The sequence below is a fragment of the Muntiacus reevesi genome, chromosome 6, assembly GCF_963930625.1.
Source record: "Muntiacus reevesi chromosome 6, mMunRee1.1, whole genome shotgun sequence".
In the NCBI taxonomy this organism is placed as follows: domain Eukaryota; kingdom Metazoa; phylum Chordata; class Mammalia; order Artiodactyla; family Cervidae; genus Muntiacus; species Muntiacus reevesi.
This window is the reverse complement of record NC_089254.1, coordinates 53,488,237-53,503,667: the sequence shown is the minus strand read 5'-3', so window position 1 is coordinate 53,503,667 and position 15,431 is coordinate 53,488,237. Positions and strand designations below refer to the sequence as shown.

Here is a 15,431-nt window from a genome sequence, read left to right as displayed (position 1 = left end):
AAATATATAAACAATAATGAGTCTTAGTTCTTGTCTGGAATGGTAAGAAAGATGGACTCTTTATAATTTGATTTTCCCACATTTCGGCTCCTCACACCTAAAAGGACTCATAACATACCTAAAATAAACCACTCTCCACACCAACTTTTACAAATGATATCACAGAAAACAAAGATTAAATACCTCTATTCATTATTTCTTTTGGAATATATATTTCCACTGCCTGAATTTTAATTTAGCTCTCTGCAAAGCTTACACTTTAAAAAGATTTTGTTTATATATCATGAGCTTATTAAGGTTTTCTCAGTATAAATTTCAAGAGCGACACAGGATTATCATCTGAATAGCGTGTCTTAAGTATAATCCAAGTTCAAAGGAATTTCAAAAAATTATGAAAATCTGTATTGCCATTTAGTATTTCAACTAAGTCCCAACTGTAATTTCAATTGTATAATGAAATAAAGTAAATTAACTGTCTTTCTTTACAATCCCATAATTATAGTAAAAGTGATTATTTTTACCTTGATATTCGGGTTTTTTAAGGCAAAGCCTCTGTACCAGCCTGTGGAGAAATAATCATGGTCATGTTTCAATAAATCATTACAATACTTAGAAGAAACGATTAGAAATCATTCTATCCTTTGCTGACAGAATTTTACCTTACATGTGGGAGTTGGAATTAGGCTAGACTATAAAAGTCAAATAACTACAAGTGTAAGTCTTCTATCAATAAAATCATTTAAAAATTGTATTGGAAATGTACATAAAAAATACAAACATGCATAATGGAAGTAAAGGCTTGGGAATCAGAGTACTGGGCTTTAAATTCTAGTTTTACTATCAATAAGTATTAGCTGTTGAATCTTGGGCAAGTTAAGTGACCTCTCTGAGTTTAGTTTCACTCCACTTTATAAAATGTCACACTATATCTCAAAGAAATTCAAGAATCTATGCAAGACTTAATACAGTTCCAAACTGTCTTTGCCTGAATACAAAGCCCTGACTCTACCACCAAAGAGCAGTGCTTAGCCAGCAATTCTGTGCTGAACTCACACATTCTTTGCCTACCATCTTGTGTGAGGATCAGTCTGATAGCGTAAGAAGAAAGAAGCCAGGTCTCATCCACTTAGAGCATTAACGGCACTCTTTCATCCACACCATGTCCCATCAACTGAGCTCACCATAATTTTTATTCTCCAGAATGTCTATTATTTAACCTCCAAAGTGACTCAATCAGTTTTACAGCACTGTCCTTAAGGGGCAACATAACTTTTTATAGCTTAAAACAATTACAGGGCATATAAATATATATATATATATAATATATTATATATATATATGAATTTATATAGCTAATATATATGTGCTGTGTATGTTTTCAGTTGGTTAGTTGTGTCCAACTCTTTGTGACCCCATGGACTGTAGCCCTCCAGACTCCTCTGTCCATGGAATTTTCCAAGAAAGAATACTTGAGCAGGTTACCATTTCCTACTTCAGGAAGCTAATATACAGCCTCCTATAAATGTATTATTTTCAACTTATTGTTTCTTCAACTATAGAAACCATTTTGCTTATTGGAAGAAATTATTTTATCATAAAACCAATGTTCTATTGAATTGAATCTTTTTGATTAATTGAACTTTTAGAAAAAGGTATTTGAGTTTTGTATTTAAATATTTTTGTTCCTCATGAGCTTTCTTAAAAAAAATATTTTGTAAAACATCATTTTCAATCAGCCTGGAAAAAGTAGAATGAATTGAGAATTGCAATCTCTATAATGTCAGGATTTATTAGATTCCTTAAAGACATCTATCCAAGAAATATATCCATTCTTAAATAATTATTTTAACAGTAACCAAAACTTCTTGAGAAATGCAGAAATGTCACAGTGAGGTCTCTGTCCAACTACACCACACAGAAAGGTTTTTACATTACAAAACAGCTCCCATTAGCTGGGAAGTATATTTTCACCCATTCATAACAGATTTTATATTTATCTGTAAACGAAGTGGAAACAGACAAAATATATCTGGCAATGACAGAGAAAAACCTTATATTTTTAAATATACCAGTGACACTGTACAAAATAAATGTCGTGTATCACCACCATTTAATGACAGGCTCTAAATAAAAGTAATAGTTCTATTTGGAAGAACACAATTTTATCAATAATGAGCCTTAATATGATAGAGTCTTACCATATTATAAATTCCTAATAAGGACAATGTATTCAGAGGAAAACCATATATTTGGATATGCTGATGGAACTTTACAATATGGCCATTTTGTTAAGAAAAAAAAAGAGTAGTCATTTTATCTGGGATCTTTTTAAGGACAAGAGTTTAAGGATGTTTTGTTACAAGGAACAGAAGCATTTGAAAATATACTAAGTTGATTTAATTAGGTGCCTCTTATATAAATTAATCATACAAGTTCACTTAACATTTCAAATGGAGTAAATAATTTCAGTCCAAATTTGGGGGAGGTGAGGAGGAAGAGGTTACAGGACTAGAGCAGAGTTGGCCAGGGCAGGAGTCCCACCCCAAGGAATCTGGTTACCCAACCTTGGTTAAAGCATTTCTGCTCTGGACCTCTGTTTCTTTCTGTCCTGGGGAGCCCATAAGACTCTTGACATTCCAAGAAAGGCCTTCGAGTTTGGCCCTGAGTCATGAACTCTCAGAAATTCAACAGTCTCAATAGAATCTAGCAAATATAAATAAATAATATTAGGAAAAAATATAATCAGCTTAAAAATACCAAACAATATTTTCTCATAAGCCAAACATTGAACAGGCAAGAAAATAGTTTTGTAAAAAATGGTTCATTGTGACTAAGGGGAAAATCCCAGAGATTAATAGAAGTATGAAAAGAATGTGTACACTTTATGAGCTGCCCAATGCTGAGGAGATCGTTTACCCAACTGCAATCAATACTAGTGTACTTACCATCGCACTTCTCCAGGATCTGAACTGTATCTCCAATTTCCAATGACAGACCATATGGCACAGTTCCTCGAAAACTGGCAATAACTGTAAGAAATGACACAGAATATATGGGGATAATCATGTCAGTTGTGGCCAGTTATACTGCTTACTATTGCATGTTACTGAAAATGAACGTGAGCAGGAAATATGCACTGATAGCTAGAACTGGCTGTCATATTTTAACGTGACACATTTCGGAAGAAAACCAAAGTTTAGAGACTTTGCTAACCTCTTGGTCAAACAAGTGTTATTAATACAAATTCCAAAGGTGTGATACTTACTAAGATAGTAGACAAAATATCAACATCACCCGATAACATACGCAAGCAAAGATACTGTCTGTAAGAGCTGCGCAAGGAGTGTCCCTCTCCCTCACTGCTACAATCACCCCCCATTCAGAAGCCCATCCCATGGTAGTGACTCAATAAATATGTGTCCAATAATAAATGAGGACTATATGTCTTACTCATTAATAAGCTTGGTTGACCTTTCTGCTAAGCTGTCTTCAGCATATTTCCTTTCCATACACCGTAAGGTCCTCAAGAGAAGGGACTGTGTCCTCACTATTGTGTCCTCAGGGTCTAGCCCAGTACGTGGTGTTAAAGCAGTCTTCTTCTCTGCATTAATCAATGGTAATGATTACTTCTCTCCCTTGGGTCTAAACACATGGCCAAAATGACAATCCCCACATGCCTTAGCTCTCAGATAATTTGGATGTGGGGGAAAGGGGGCACACAGAGATTGGAGTCACTGTTTAGCCTCACCTAATGTTTACATACTGACTGGTTTCTGAAACACGGTGCGGGGCTGGGCAGGACTAGGATATAACACCAGAGATTAACCATCCCGAGGCTATTTGAGGGGTTAAGAGAGAATGAAGGACAGAGATTCCTCCCAGGAAATTAACACCTGAGTCACGAGAGACAAGGCCAGAAAATAAAGAAAAGGAAGTCAACATACAGAAAGAGAAGACACATTTCCTGTTAAATATTTCACACACTAAAATCTTCTTGCAATTCACATCCAAAAAATGATAGTAAATGCTTCGACCGCCTGATTTTTAAGAGCCTCCAACTTTGGAAGTGAATTTTACAATTCTCTCTCTTTCAGATCTTAAGATTTAGAAACAACACCAATCCCCCAAATAAATTATTGTTACTGCTGTGAATGTATTTTAAAAGCCTGAAGGAACACATGAATCTCTCAAAAATCAAAACATGCCAATAAGTAATGGGCTTTCAGAGAAGTCTAAAGCCATTTTATGATCTTAAAACAAAATTAGTAGTAGCAATCAAAGCACAGGACAGAAAACATAGCCCAAAGTACATGAGGCAGATAAAAATAACTACACAGTAACCAAGTTAAAACATTTTAGATAAGCACTAATCCATGATGTCATTTTCCAACTATACCCATAAATACCCTATGACCTCATGTTGATGGCCTCAACAGTGTTTGCTTAAAAAATAATCAAAGGTCTGTATCTTGACAGATTACTTCAAATAACTTTCAGGGACCTCTTCTTAAAAGGAATCAACAACCAAAGAGACAGCAGATTGAGTACCATTTAAGACTCCAAAGCAAACTTACCCTCAGAATTGCCTTTTTACACTCATGAAGTTGCCGTAACCTCTCACAACGCTAGTGGTTCAACCCTGCACTACTGATGCTTCTCTTAGAGGTCTAAGGGTGTGGGTGCCCTAACTCAGCTCTGTGTATAGCTCTTACCACTCATGAATGCCCGTGCTAACTCCCAGGCAGCCAGAAATACCTCCCCTACTGCTGGGGCTCTCTCCTACCCCATCACCTTCTTGAACATGGCAGTACCATTCATTAGTTTCATTCTTCACCACCCCTTCACGCCTCAGCCCTTCACTTCACTGTGTTCTGAAATTGCTCTCTCCCCCACTGTCACTACATTCATATCACCTTTCAAGAGGCCATCCTCTCTTCTACTACTTCTCTCATACCTTCGAGCCTCCTGCTGTAGATCTACTTTCTTAGCCCTCTTTTTAAAAATGTATTTATTTTTAACTGGAGGATAATTGCTTTACAATATTGTGTTGGTTTCTGCCATACATCAACATGAATCAGCCATAGGTAGATAAATGCCCCCTTCCTCTTGAACCTTCCTCCTACCTTCCTCCCCATCCCTTCCCTATATGCTGTCACAGAGCACCAGGTTTGAGCTCCCCGCATCATACAGCGAATTTTCACTGTCTATTTTACCTAAGATAGTGCATATTTTCCATGTTACTCTCTCAATTCGTCCCACCCTGTCCTTCCCCTACAGCATCCACAAGTCTGTTCTCTGTGTCTGCATCTCCACTGCAGCCTTGCCGATAGGTTCATCAATACCACCTTTCTATACAGTGGAAATAGTGGCAGACTTTATTTTTGGGCTCCAAAATCACTGTAGATGGTGATTGCAGCCAGGAAATTAAAAGGTGCTTACTCCTTGGAAGGAAAGTTATGACCAACCTAGATAGCATATTAGAAAGCAGATACATTACTTTGTCAACAGAGGTCCATCTAGTCAAGGCTATGGTTTTTCCAGTAGTCATGTATGGATGTGAGAGTTGGACTGTGAAGAAAGCTGAGCGCCAAAAAATTGATGCTTTTGAACTGTGGTGTTGGAGAAGACTCTTGAGAGTCCCTTGGACTGCAAGGAGATCCAACCAGTCCATCCTAAAGGAGATCAGTCCTGATCATTGGAAGGACTGATGCTGAAGCTGAAACTCCAGTACTTTGGCCACCTCATGCGAAGAGTTGACTCATTGGAAAAGACCCTGATGCTGGGAAGGATTGGGGGCAGGAGGAGAAGGGGACGACAGAGGATGAGATGGCTGGATGGCATCACCGACTTGATGGACATGAGTCTGAGTAAACTCCAGGAGTTGGTGATGGACAGGGAGGCCTGGCGTGCTGGGATTCATGAGGTCACAAAGAGTCAGACACAACTGAGCGGCTGAACTGAACTGAATTGATACTTCATATATATGCATTAATATCCGAGTTAGCTTTCTTCTTAAATGTTGATGTCAAACAGGCTGGGTGTAGGGATTTCCCTGGCTGCCCAGTGGTTAAGACTTCAAGCTTGAACTGCAGGGAACATGAGTTGGAGAACTAAGACCCACATGCTGAGTGGCCAAAAACAACAGACAAACAAAAAGGCTGGGTATAGGAAAAGAACATCAAACTTGGTATCACGAGATGTGGGTTTGAGCCCAGGTCTTATTAGCTGTGTGATTCAGTCCAAGATACCAATCTCTCAGAGTCTCCATTACCTCATCAGGAAAATGGGGTCAATGATAAAGAAAGTGCAAAAGGTAGTAAAGGATTAAATAAGGCTCCTCAGAGCAGACTTTCTTGATACACATCCTGTCACCTTAATTCCATATGCTCATAGCACCATATACCACTTAACCAGCCTCCCTTATTTGTGGAAGTTTTGGAAGGATGTCTCCTGCAACAGACTGAAAATTCCATGGATATAAGGACTAGGTTGGTTTCAGCTCCCAGTTGTCTACATAATTCAGTATAGAGCCTGGCACACAAATTGAGCTCGGTAAATAATCACTGAGGGAATGAATGAGGGCAGGGCCATTACTGTTAAGTGTTCTGGTCTTAGGCAGTCAAGTTCCTTTTTTATGGGCAATTCTATTTTAAGAGGGCACACAAAATTCTAAGAACCAAACTATATTACCTGTGAAAACTCATTCTTTCACAGGAAATGTTTAAAATTGGGATGACAGGTTGTCTGGGTCATAACTGTGCATCATCTCATTTCTTGCCCAAGGAACCTATGTGGGTGAATTCTGACTTCACTCTTCACCTATATAATATCTGATAACTATTAAAGGTGAGCTATTATGTTCTTCAGTCTCACTGAGCTTCAGATGCCTCTTCTATAAAACAAAGAAGTTGAACAAAGTGAACTGAAAGGTCCCTGCCAGCCTGCAATTCTGAGAGTCTGGAAGAAGTCTTTCAGCTCAGCACGGAGAGGGTATAATATATAACTGAAGCACTCTGTCCCCAAACCAGCCTTGCTTCGGTTTTAGTCACTGCCTGAGTTCTGAACGAATGGACATTGGTCCCCACCATCTGATAAAGCAGAAGGGAAGGTCTGCTCTCAGCATCTCCTACCAAGTCCTTTATCACTGCGCTCCCGTTCCTTTCCAGGCTCCCATCCCACCTGCCTCTCCACACAATGCCCTCCACGCTACCATATCCAAATTCTCATCAAGCTCTTTCATGCAGAACTCATTGTCCTCATACATATTATCCCCCTTGGGGGCAGTTGCCTTCCCCACCCCTTCTAGACAGCGAACTACAAAGTAGCCTGAGTTGAAGGTCTAGCTCCAAGGTAAACCCTTTCAATTTCCTGATGCTACCCTCTTTCCCCATCCTTGGACCCAAATGAAATCAATTATTCTCTTATCTGTGCTCCAAGGGTACTATGACCATATCTTAAATAGAGCAAGGTATCCCATACACTTAGCTTATCTTTGTCTCTCTACTTGAAAACCTGAATTGTTTTGAAATCATCTTCCATACACCAGCATTGGATTATGTTAGTGCAGGAACAGAGAATGAATAAACACACAGAATGAATGAATGAAGCCACTGAAAAATGGTACTCAAGTTTTAACAGAGTCAGAGAATGTCAAGGGCACCTCTCATAACTTAAAATGTCTCAAACATATTAAAGCACAGATCATATTGGAGAGTAACACTTTTTTAAGATATAGTTCAAGGCAGGACTTTGATCTTCACCTTCTAAAATGGCTAGCCATTTTCAGTCTTTGAATTACACAAGTAATTCTACCTTGCAATGTACTAAGCTCATGAATGGATGGATAAATGCTATTCTGTTTATGCTTCAGGTTATGCAATTGAAAGGGGAAGGCAGTTCTAGGCCAAAGAGCAAAAGATCTGAAAACATGATTGGCTCGTGTTTACTAATGGTAGCATATAGTGTATCATAAAGGAAGGAAAACTGGTTTCACAAAGCAAAGATTCAAAGAAAACTCAGGCATTCATGAAATCTCAATCTGCATTTCTATCAAATGCACTTGAAACATATGGTATGCTTAGATTCCACTCTGGATACAACTTTTCAAGTAAGTCCCCAAATCCTCCAAGCATTTTTGCATGAAACAAGTCTACAACTGAAAATTAATCTTGCCACCAGTTGTTATTAAGTAGCTCTGCCTTCAAATGAAAGTTTTCTCATCCTATCTTTCCAGGGGCATCCCAATAATACTTGGGTTTACTGAACATGACCACATACTGTCTTGATTCCCTTGTTTATTTTCTGATAAATTGAAAAAGAGCTACAGAAAAGATCATAGAGAATGAATGCCTCATAGAGCTGGAAATACAAAGGTTCAATGCTATTGTTTGAGTCCTAAGGATCCTGAGAGTACAGTTTTAAACAGACATAAAAACTACTGTATGGTATTGTTTTCATCTCTGTCCATTTGCTACTATATAGAAATTTATTTGGATTAACAAACATGTATATAAACATAGCTTATGTTCAAGTCTTTTAAAATTATATGTGGAGAATTTGGGTAGAGAGGGAGGTGGGAGGGGGGATCGGGATGGGGAATACATGTAAATCCATGGCTGATTCATGTCAATGTATGACAGAACCCACTACAATATTGTAAAGTGGTTAGCCTCCAACTAATAAAAATAAATGAAAAAAAAAATTTATACAAACACGTTTTTGGTCGCAAAAAAAATAAAATAAAATTATATGTGGAAAATTCCTTGGCAGTCCAATAGTACTCCATGCTTCTAATGCATGGGGCACAGGTTCGATCCCTGGTCAGGAAACTAAGATCCTGCATGCCATGTAGTATGGCCAACCTTCCCCCCGCCAAAAGAAAAACTAGCTAAAATTATGTGTATAAGCTGAAAGTGTTAATTAAATGTATAGCTTAAGCATCTTGAAAATCAGAAACAGTTGCCTCTTACCACATATTATTCCTTTACATAATATCAGTTTAGTATCTAGTGACTTTATTAAAAATTAAGTGGTTTTGAAAAGCATCCTATCTATAACTCACCAGTGCTTTCTATGAAGGCAGGGAAAAAAAAGCAAAATCGTGCTGTGAAGCTGGAACTTATTTCTCAGTTTCAGTGACATTGCTTGTTTTTGCAAAGAACAAATTCATACTGTAAAACTTTTAAACTTAGTATGGAGCAATTCAATCACAGAGTTGTGACTTTTAAAAGCAAAAACAAAAACAAATTAGAAAAACTACTAGAAGACAATCATGTAGCTCTACATCACAGATGATACCACATTCATCATCAAGATCAAAATAATATTGATGATGATGCTACACACCACAATTCAAGTCAAGCCTGGCAAACGCTGCCTTTGCCCTTTATGGGTTGACAATCTAAGACGAATGGAACATAATGTGGGGGGTAAAAAATAATGAAATGTTTTGTTCCTTGTGACACAAAGGAAGGAAACTCATCCCTCAAAGTCAAAGTTTTGGCTTCATCTTTCTGATAAAAGGATTTCCAACTCAGAAACAGGTTGTGGTCTGAAAGGTCACTTGGAAGTTATTTACAACACAGAACACGATGGATGCTGTTTTTCTCAAGTTCTGAGACTATCCCATGGAATCCCATTTAACACAAAATAAATGAAACTCCTGTTTTTCACAATAGAAATGAGCTATGACTGCACCAGAAACTAAATAAACATTTTCATGCAAGTAGTTGTAAAATTCTGAATGCTGGTACTTGAAGTATGTCAGCAACAGTGAGAAGGCAGTGACAAAAGCGGGGCTTTGTAAAGGAACTCAGGGGACATTTAAAACTGGTTCTTTCCATCTTCACATGTATTTCATACTATATTTCACTCTGGTTTGTCATGAATATATATCTACATTCAGGTTTATCAGCTTTATGAGTATCATTGTGCGTATTGGGGGCACGCACAAATGGAAAAAAGCAGGGAGGAAAAGGTAGAAATTCTGAAGTGTCAGAAGATTTTTTTCTGGATAAGAGCTGGAGGACACAGTGAAAAGAGAAAGGGTATTAAGCAGAACTAAATTCTTTTTCAGGGATTTTACTTCATAAAATAGCAAACAGCGGAAGAAGAGGACAAGGGGTCATCTCCTCTGCACATGCACAAAATTCTCCTGTAGGGAAAGATAAAATATGATGGGGAAATCCAAGTTAATAGTCTTATCAAAGACACCACCTTATTTTTTAAAGAGCTGTCTGGATAGACCTTGAGGGAAGATGAAATAGAAGTCATCTGGAGATTTCTATTGGTATGATCACAAGTGTAGGATGGAACTTGTCTCGTAGCCCCTTAACATCTTCCCCCTCTATGAGATGAAGTTAAGAGCAAAGGGGTCATTTCTACCTTCAAGGGACTCCCAGCTGGCCATCAGTATGACAACAGGGCCATGGGAGCAGGCGGTCTAGAAAGACTGGAAAAAAAATTTCAAAGGAAATGTGGGAGGGGGCAATGGGATGCCTGCTCCTGAATATGGCTTTGATGCTGAAGGTGAACTCCATAGGAAAATCAAAGGAAGGCTCACTATGCTCCATCTTCTCGTCCTCATAACTGCCATGCATTTGAGATCAGTTCCGTTCTGTCTATGCAGGCATGCCTCTGGGGCAGACATATGCACACTGACCAACAGGACTTCATTCTGATGCCACGGGTACCACGGTCAGGCCTCCAGACAGGTCACAGGACTCTCTCGGGCCTAAGTGACTTTGAAAAATCAGAAGCGCATGGAATAAAATGTATTCATTTCTGACATTTGACAAGTGCTACTTGAAAATATACTGCTGTCCTTGACTGTTGAGAGGACATTTCTACCAACTGCAGAACTCCATTCTGCTTGAATCTCTGCCCTTTGGACTCCAGGTAAATACAAAGTAAGGTCATGGGTGTGGCCACAGCAAGATCTTGGAAGATCAGCTGAAGGGAGCTGCTTTGCCCAAGGCCATGTCCTCTTCCCAGGGGGCCTGCACCCAGTGACAGTGAGGGCCAGGCCCTCCTGCTACAACTCTGAAGGGCCACTCCAGCTGAAGCTAATAAGGGCTGTCACTGGGCCAGCATCACAGGTCATGTGCTCCCTCTGCCCAGTCCTACTTCTCCCCTGTTCCTTCCACTGGTGTGACACCCAAGAACACTCTCTGATACACACCCTGCAAGCTAATCTCTGCATCTCAAAGTCTGCTTTCTGGGGAGGCCAACCTGCTCCAAGCTTACAGTGTCCCATGTTCAGAACCAACTTCTTGCCAGATCCATTTCAAGGGAGAAGGAAAGTAGCCTTGTTGTAATACTATCTGGTGGTTTTGCTAAGTTTTTGTGCATTATTTCTGATCTTCTATGATGGGGGTGTTTCTATTCCCACTTTAGAGACAAAGAAGAGGACAGAGGCCAACAACTGAACGAATGAACTTCAGGAGGCTACTGTTCCACACTAAGATTCATTTGAAGACACTGTCACTGTGGCAGTAAAGGAACCCAATTTATTCCCCAAAGAGTCATAAACATACTCTTTCCCTTGGTTTTAATGTTACAAATGCAAAGACACTTTCCTAAGTGGCTACAAGAACAACTGAAGGTCAAACAGTAAAATTCTGAACTGATGACTGCATCCACCCATCAGTACTTCTAAAAACAACTTTCAGATGATAGAAAAGGTTATGGTTTTGGTCAGATGCCAGTCAAAAGGAGCATGTTGGAAAACACAGAGTTTAAACAATTATCGCAGAAGTATCTCAGCACCAAGGAAAAGGAGACAATATTGAAAGCTCACAGTACTGCTTTTTTTGGTGGGGGTGCACAACATGGGGAATCTTAGTAGCCGACCAGGGATTGAATCTGTGTCCCTTGCACTGGAAGTGCAGAATCTTGACCCCTGGATCACCAGAGAGGTCCCCTAAGGGGACAAAACTGAATAGCGAGATGAAGGACCTGGGTTTAGCTCCACTATTTACGAACCATGCAGTCTTGAGTCCTACCATTTGCAGGCAGAATGGCATCACCTGCCCAGACTAGCTCCCAGAAATGTCATGAGGATCAAACAAATGTATGAGAACTGGATTTGTAACCCTATATATGTAAGTAAATACAGGGTATTCTTTTTTTCATAGTCACTGTTAACTGGAAGCTTAGAGACTAGGTCTGAATCTATAACAGGCAAAAATAACATTTCCATTCATAATCATTAAGTCAAAAACCCTTGCTCCGTTTTGTGATTATGGATTCTCAGAAACCACTATTAACAAGTTAAACTTAGAAAGATTCAGGTTCAACTGCTCCAGAGGGGAAAGAAGGCTGGTACTATTGCATTTTCTGATAAAAGAGGAAAGTATCTTTGGCAAATGAGACAGATTTTAAAAAAAGAAAGTAACAGAGTTAAGAAAGATTTTCCTAAAATGCTGAAGCAGAGATAGGAAGGAAAGAAGATTCAGCTTTTCATACACTCTCTGCCAAACAGTGCATTATTTGTCCTAGGAATACTAGACAGCACCAGGAGGAAAAATTATAATGCAGACATCATGTCACAGAAAATAATAACTGCTTTCCCCATACTCCAAGGGAAAAATTTTCACTGAGAAGTAAAATACCATTTCCCAAGCAGACATATTAAATCTACCACCAAATATTTGGTTTAAAAAATGTATATATAAAATTTATAGACATGCATATAAATCATTATATAAAATATATTTCCTTTCCCAGTGTGAGATGGTTAATGTTAAAATTACATCCTTTAAGAGAAATTTTGAAACATAGGATTAAGCTTCAACACTTTTTTTTTAAACTTAATAGTTTGCTATAAGGGAAGGGAAAAAAAAAACAAAACCTTGTTACATCTTTCTGTGCTCTGTTCTAATTTCTTTCTCCAAGTACTAAATATTCAAAGTCACAAAATGGCACAGAAGAACTCGAGTGGTTCATCTGGGCCTAGTCATCTAGCCATCTCACCCTCTCCCCCTGCACCAGAGGGACTCACAGGGCACCCCCAAACGTGTGTGCTTAGTCGCTGAGTTCGTGGCCAACTCTTTGTGACCCCATGGGCTGTAGCCCTCTAGGCTCCTCTGTTCATGGGGATTCTCCAGGCAAGAATACTGGAGTGAGTTGCCATGCCCTCCTCCAGGCGATCTTCCCAACCCAGGGATTGAACCCAGGTCTCCCGCATTGTAGGCGAATTCTTTACCAGCTGAGCTACCTCCAAATGGGGAGAGGTCAATCTGTTCTCGCAGCCTCTCCTAATGTTCTCTCCAAATGTTGTCTCATTTGGTTATTTGTCTGGCTCACACAATAAAGCACTCTAATTTTTTCTTCCACAGGGTTTTCTTTTTTCAACTTGAATTTGACTTCTATTCCCAATACTCACCTTTCAAGAGGTCCACTGGGATATTACCTGCAAACCATGTAACTCCCACCAGAAGAGAACCAATCCCATGTTCTTATACTTTATTACTCCCTCTTCTCCTTTGATGAATAAGCCAATTTCCAATTTTGAACAAACACTAATTCTGACTGGTTTTGACCACTGAATGGAGAAAAGGAAGAAAGTTCACAGTTCTCTAAGAATCTGGTGCCTGCATACTTTTCTAATCTCAGCCTTTACAAACCACAGTCAACAGTCATACTGAACCTCTTCACTGGGTCTCAGCAAGTGCTGTAAATGCTTTTCACTATAGTCAGGATCCCCTTTTGCCTGTTTCCAACAGATATTCTTCAAATCACCTCCAGCCTCCTTGACTCCATGGTACCCCTCCTATTTACATCTCTCTAACACTTAACTATATCCAGCATCTCTGGCTTTGAGATCCTCTTAAGTTCCCAATCCCATCAAGTGGCTGTTCAATAAATACTGATCAATGTAACACGTGTACAGTTTACTCCTTCATTTATCTTCTATGCCCCAGCACTGTGGCCGGTACCGGAAAGACAGTGGCAAAGGAAACACTCTACATCTGCTTCACCTAGTTCACGGGCTTCCCTTGTGGCTCAGCTGGTAAAGAATCTGCCTGCAATGCGGGTAGAACTGGGTTTGATCCCTGGGTTGGGAAGATCCCTTGGAGAATGGAAAGGCTACCCACTCTAGTATTCTGGCCTGGAGAATTCCATGGACTGTATATCCCATGGAGTCACAAAGAGTCAGACACGACTGAGCAACTTTCACTTCACTTCACTTTCCTAATTCACAAGTTACGAGAAAGAATATTTCCCATATCTTTTCGTTCCTAAAAAATTCAACACTGAATTTTATATTTCCAGTGATTTTTTAATTGTAAAATTGTTTTTATACAAAACCAACACATTTATAATTCTATCATTCTTGTGTGGGAGAAAAAATTAAGTCTCTTGTTCATTTTCTTAACTTTCAATTTTTAAATTATAGATTTATATATTAAAAAACCTATGAAAGTAGTATAAAAATTGATTTAGCCTTCAGTTAGTTTCAGGAAATGTTAAGATATTAAATAAAATACACTTGCCAAAACCAGGGCTTCCCTCTTAGCTCAGTTGGTAAAGAATCTGCCTGCATTGCTGGAGACCCCAGTTTGATTCCTGGGTTGGGAAGATCCCCTGGGGAAGGGAAAGGCTACCCACTCCAGTATTCTGGCCTGGAGAATTCCATGGACTATACAGTCCATGGTGTCACAAAGAGTCAGACACGACTGAGTCACTCTCACTTTCTTTCACTTGCCAAAACCAAGAAATTAAGGTTGATATAATACTCTTAACTATCCTAAAGATCATATGCAGATTTTACCAACTGTCCAACCAATGTCCTTTGGTTAAGGATTCAATCTTGGATTCCACATTACATTCAGTTGCTTTATTTCTTTAGTCTCCTCTCATTTGACAGGTTCTCAGTCTTTGTCTTTCATGACCTTGATGCTTTCAAGAATAATGTCCAATTATTTTGCAGAAAGCCTCTGACTTTAGTTTGGTCTGATGTTTCCTCCTGATTAAGTGCAGGATATGCGATTTTGGCAAGAATACCACAGAAGTGATGATGTGTGCCTGCTCAGTGTGCCATATCAGAAGATACACAACGGCAGTGTGTCTCATTGCTGGTGATGTTAACCTTGATCACTTGGTTAAGGTGGTTTCTCCACTGTAAAGTTACTACTTTTTTCTTTGCAGTTAACTATAGTATCTTGTGGGGACATACTTTGAGACTGCAAATATACCTCTTTTTTTCACCATATTTTATAGCATCCATTGATAGTTCTTGCCTGGAACCCTAGCAAATTCAACTCTAGTGTTTTTTCATAGGGTAATCCAGACACAGCTGGTTTATTTCAGTTGCAGTTAAAACCTATAATGGGTCCTTGTTGAAGCTGGCACAACATCCTGACTTCAGCCATGATGCCTTGATTTCGTAAGTAGAAAGCATAGAATTAACACCACTACTACCATAGGTA

At 39.1% G+C, this 15,431-nt stretch overlaps 1 protein-coding gene across 2 annotated transcripts in view; it reads right to left on the bottom strand.

The window, feature by feature from the left end:
* DOCK4 (dedicator of cytokinesis 4) overlaps positions 1-15,431 on the bottom strand; it is a 468,861-nt gene that overhangs the window by 263,369 nt on the left and 190,061 nt on the right. For both annotated transcript variants that reach the window (XM_065939085.1, XM_065939086.1), the window contains exons 2-3: positions 2,946-3,029; positions 522-562 (exon numbers count right to left, since the gene is read on the bottom strand). In XM_065939085.1, the coding sequence (XP_065795157.1) occupies positions 522-562; positions 2,946-3,029 (125 nt within the window). The remainder of the gene's footprint in view (positions 1-521; positions 563-2,945; positions 3,030-15,431) is intronic.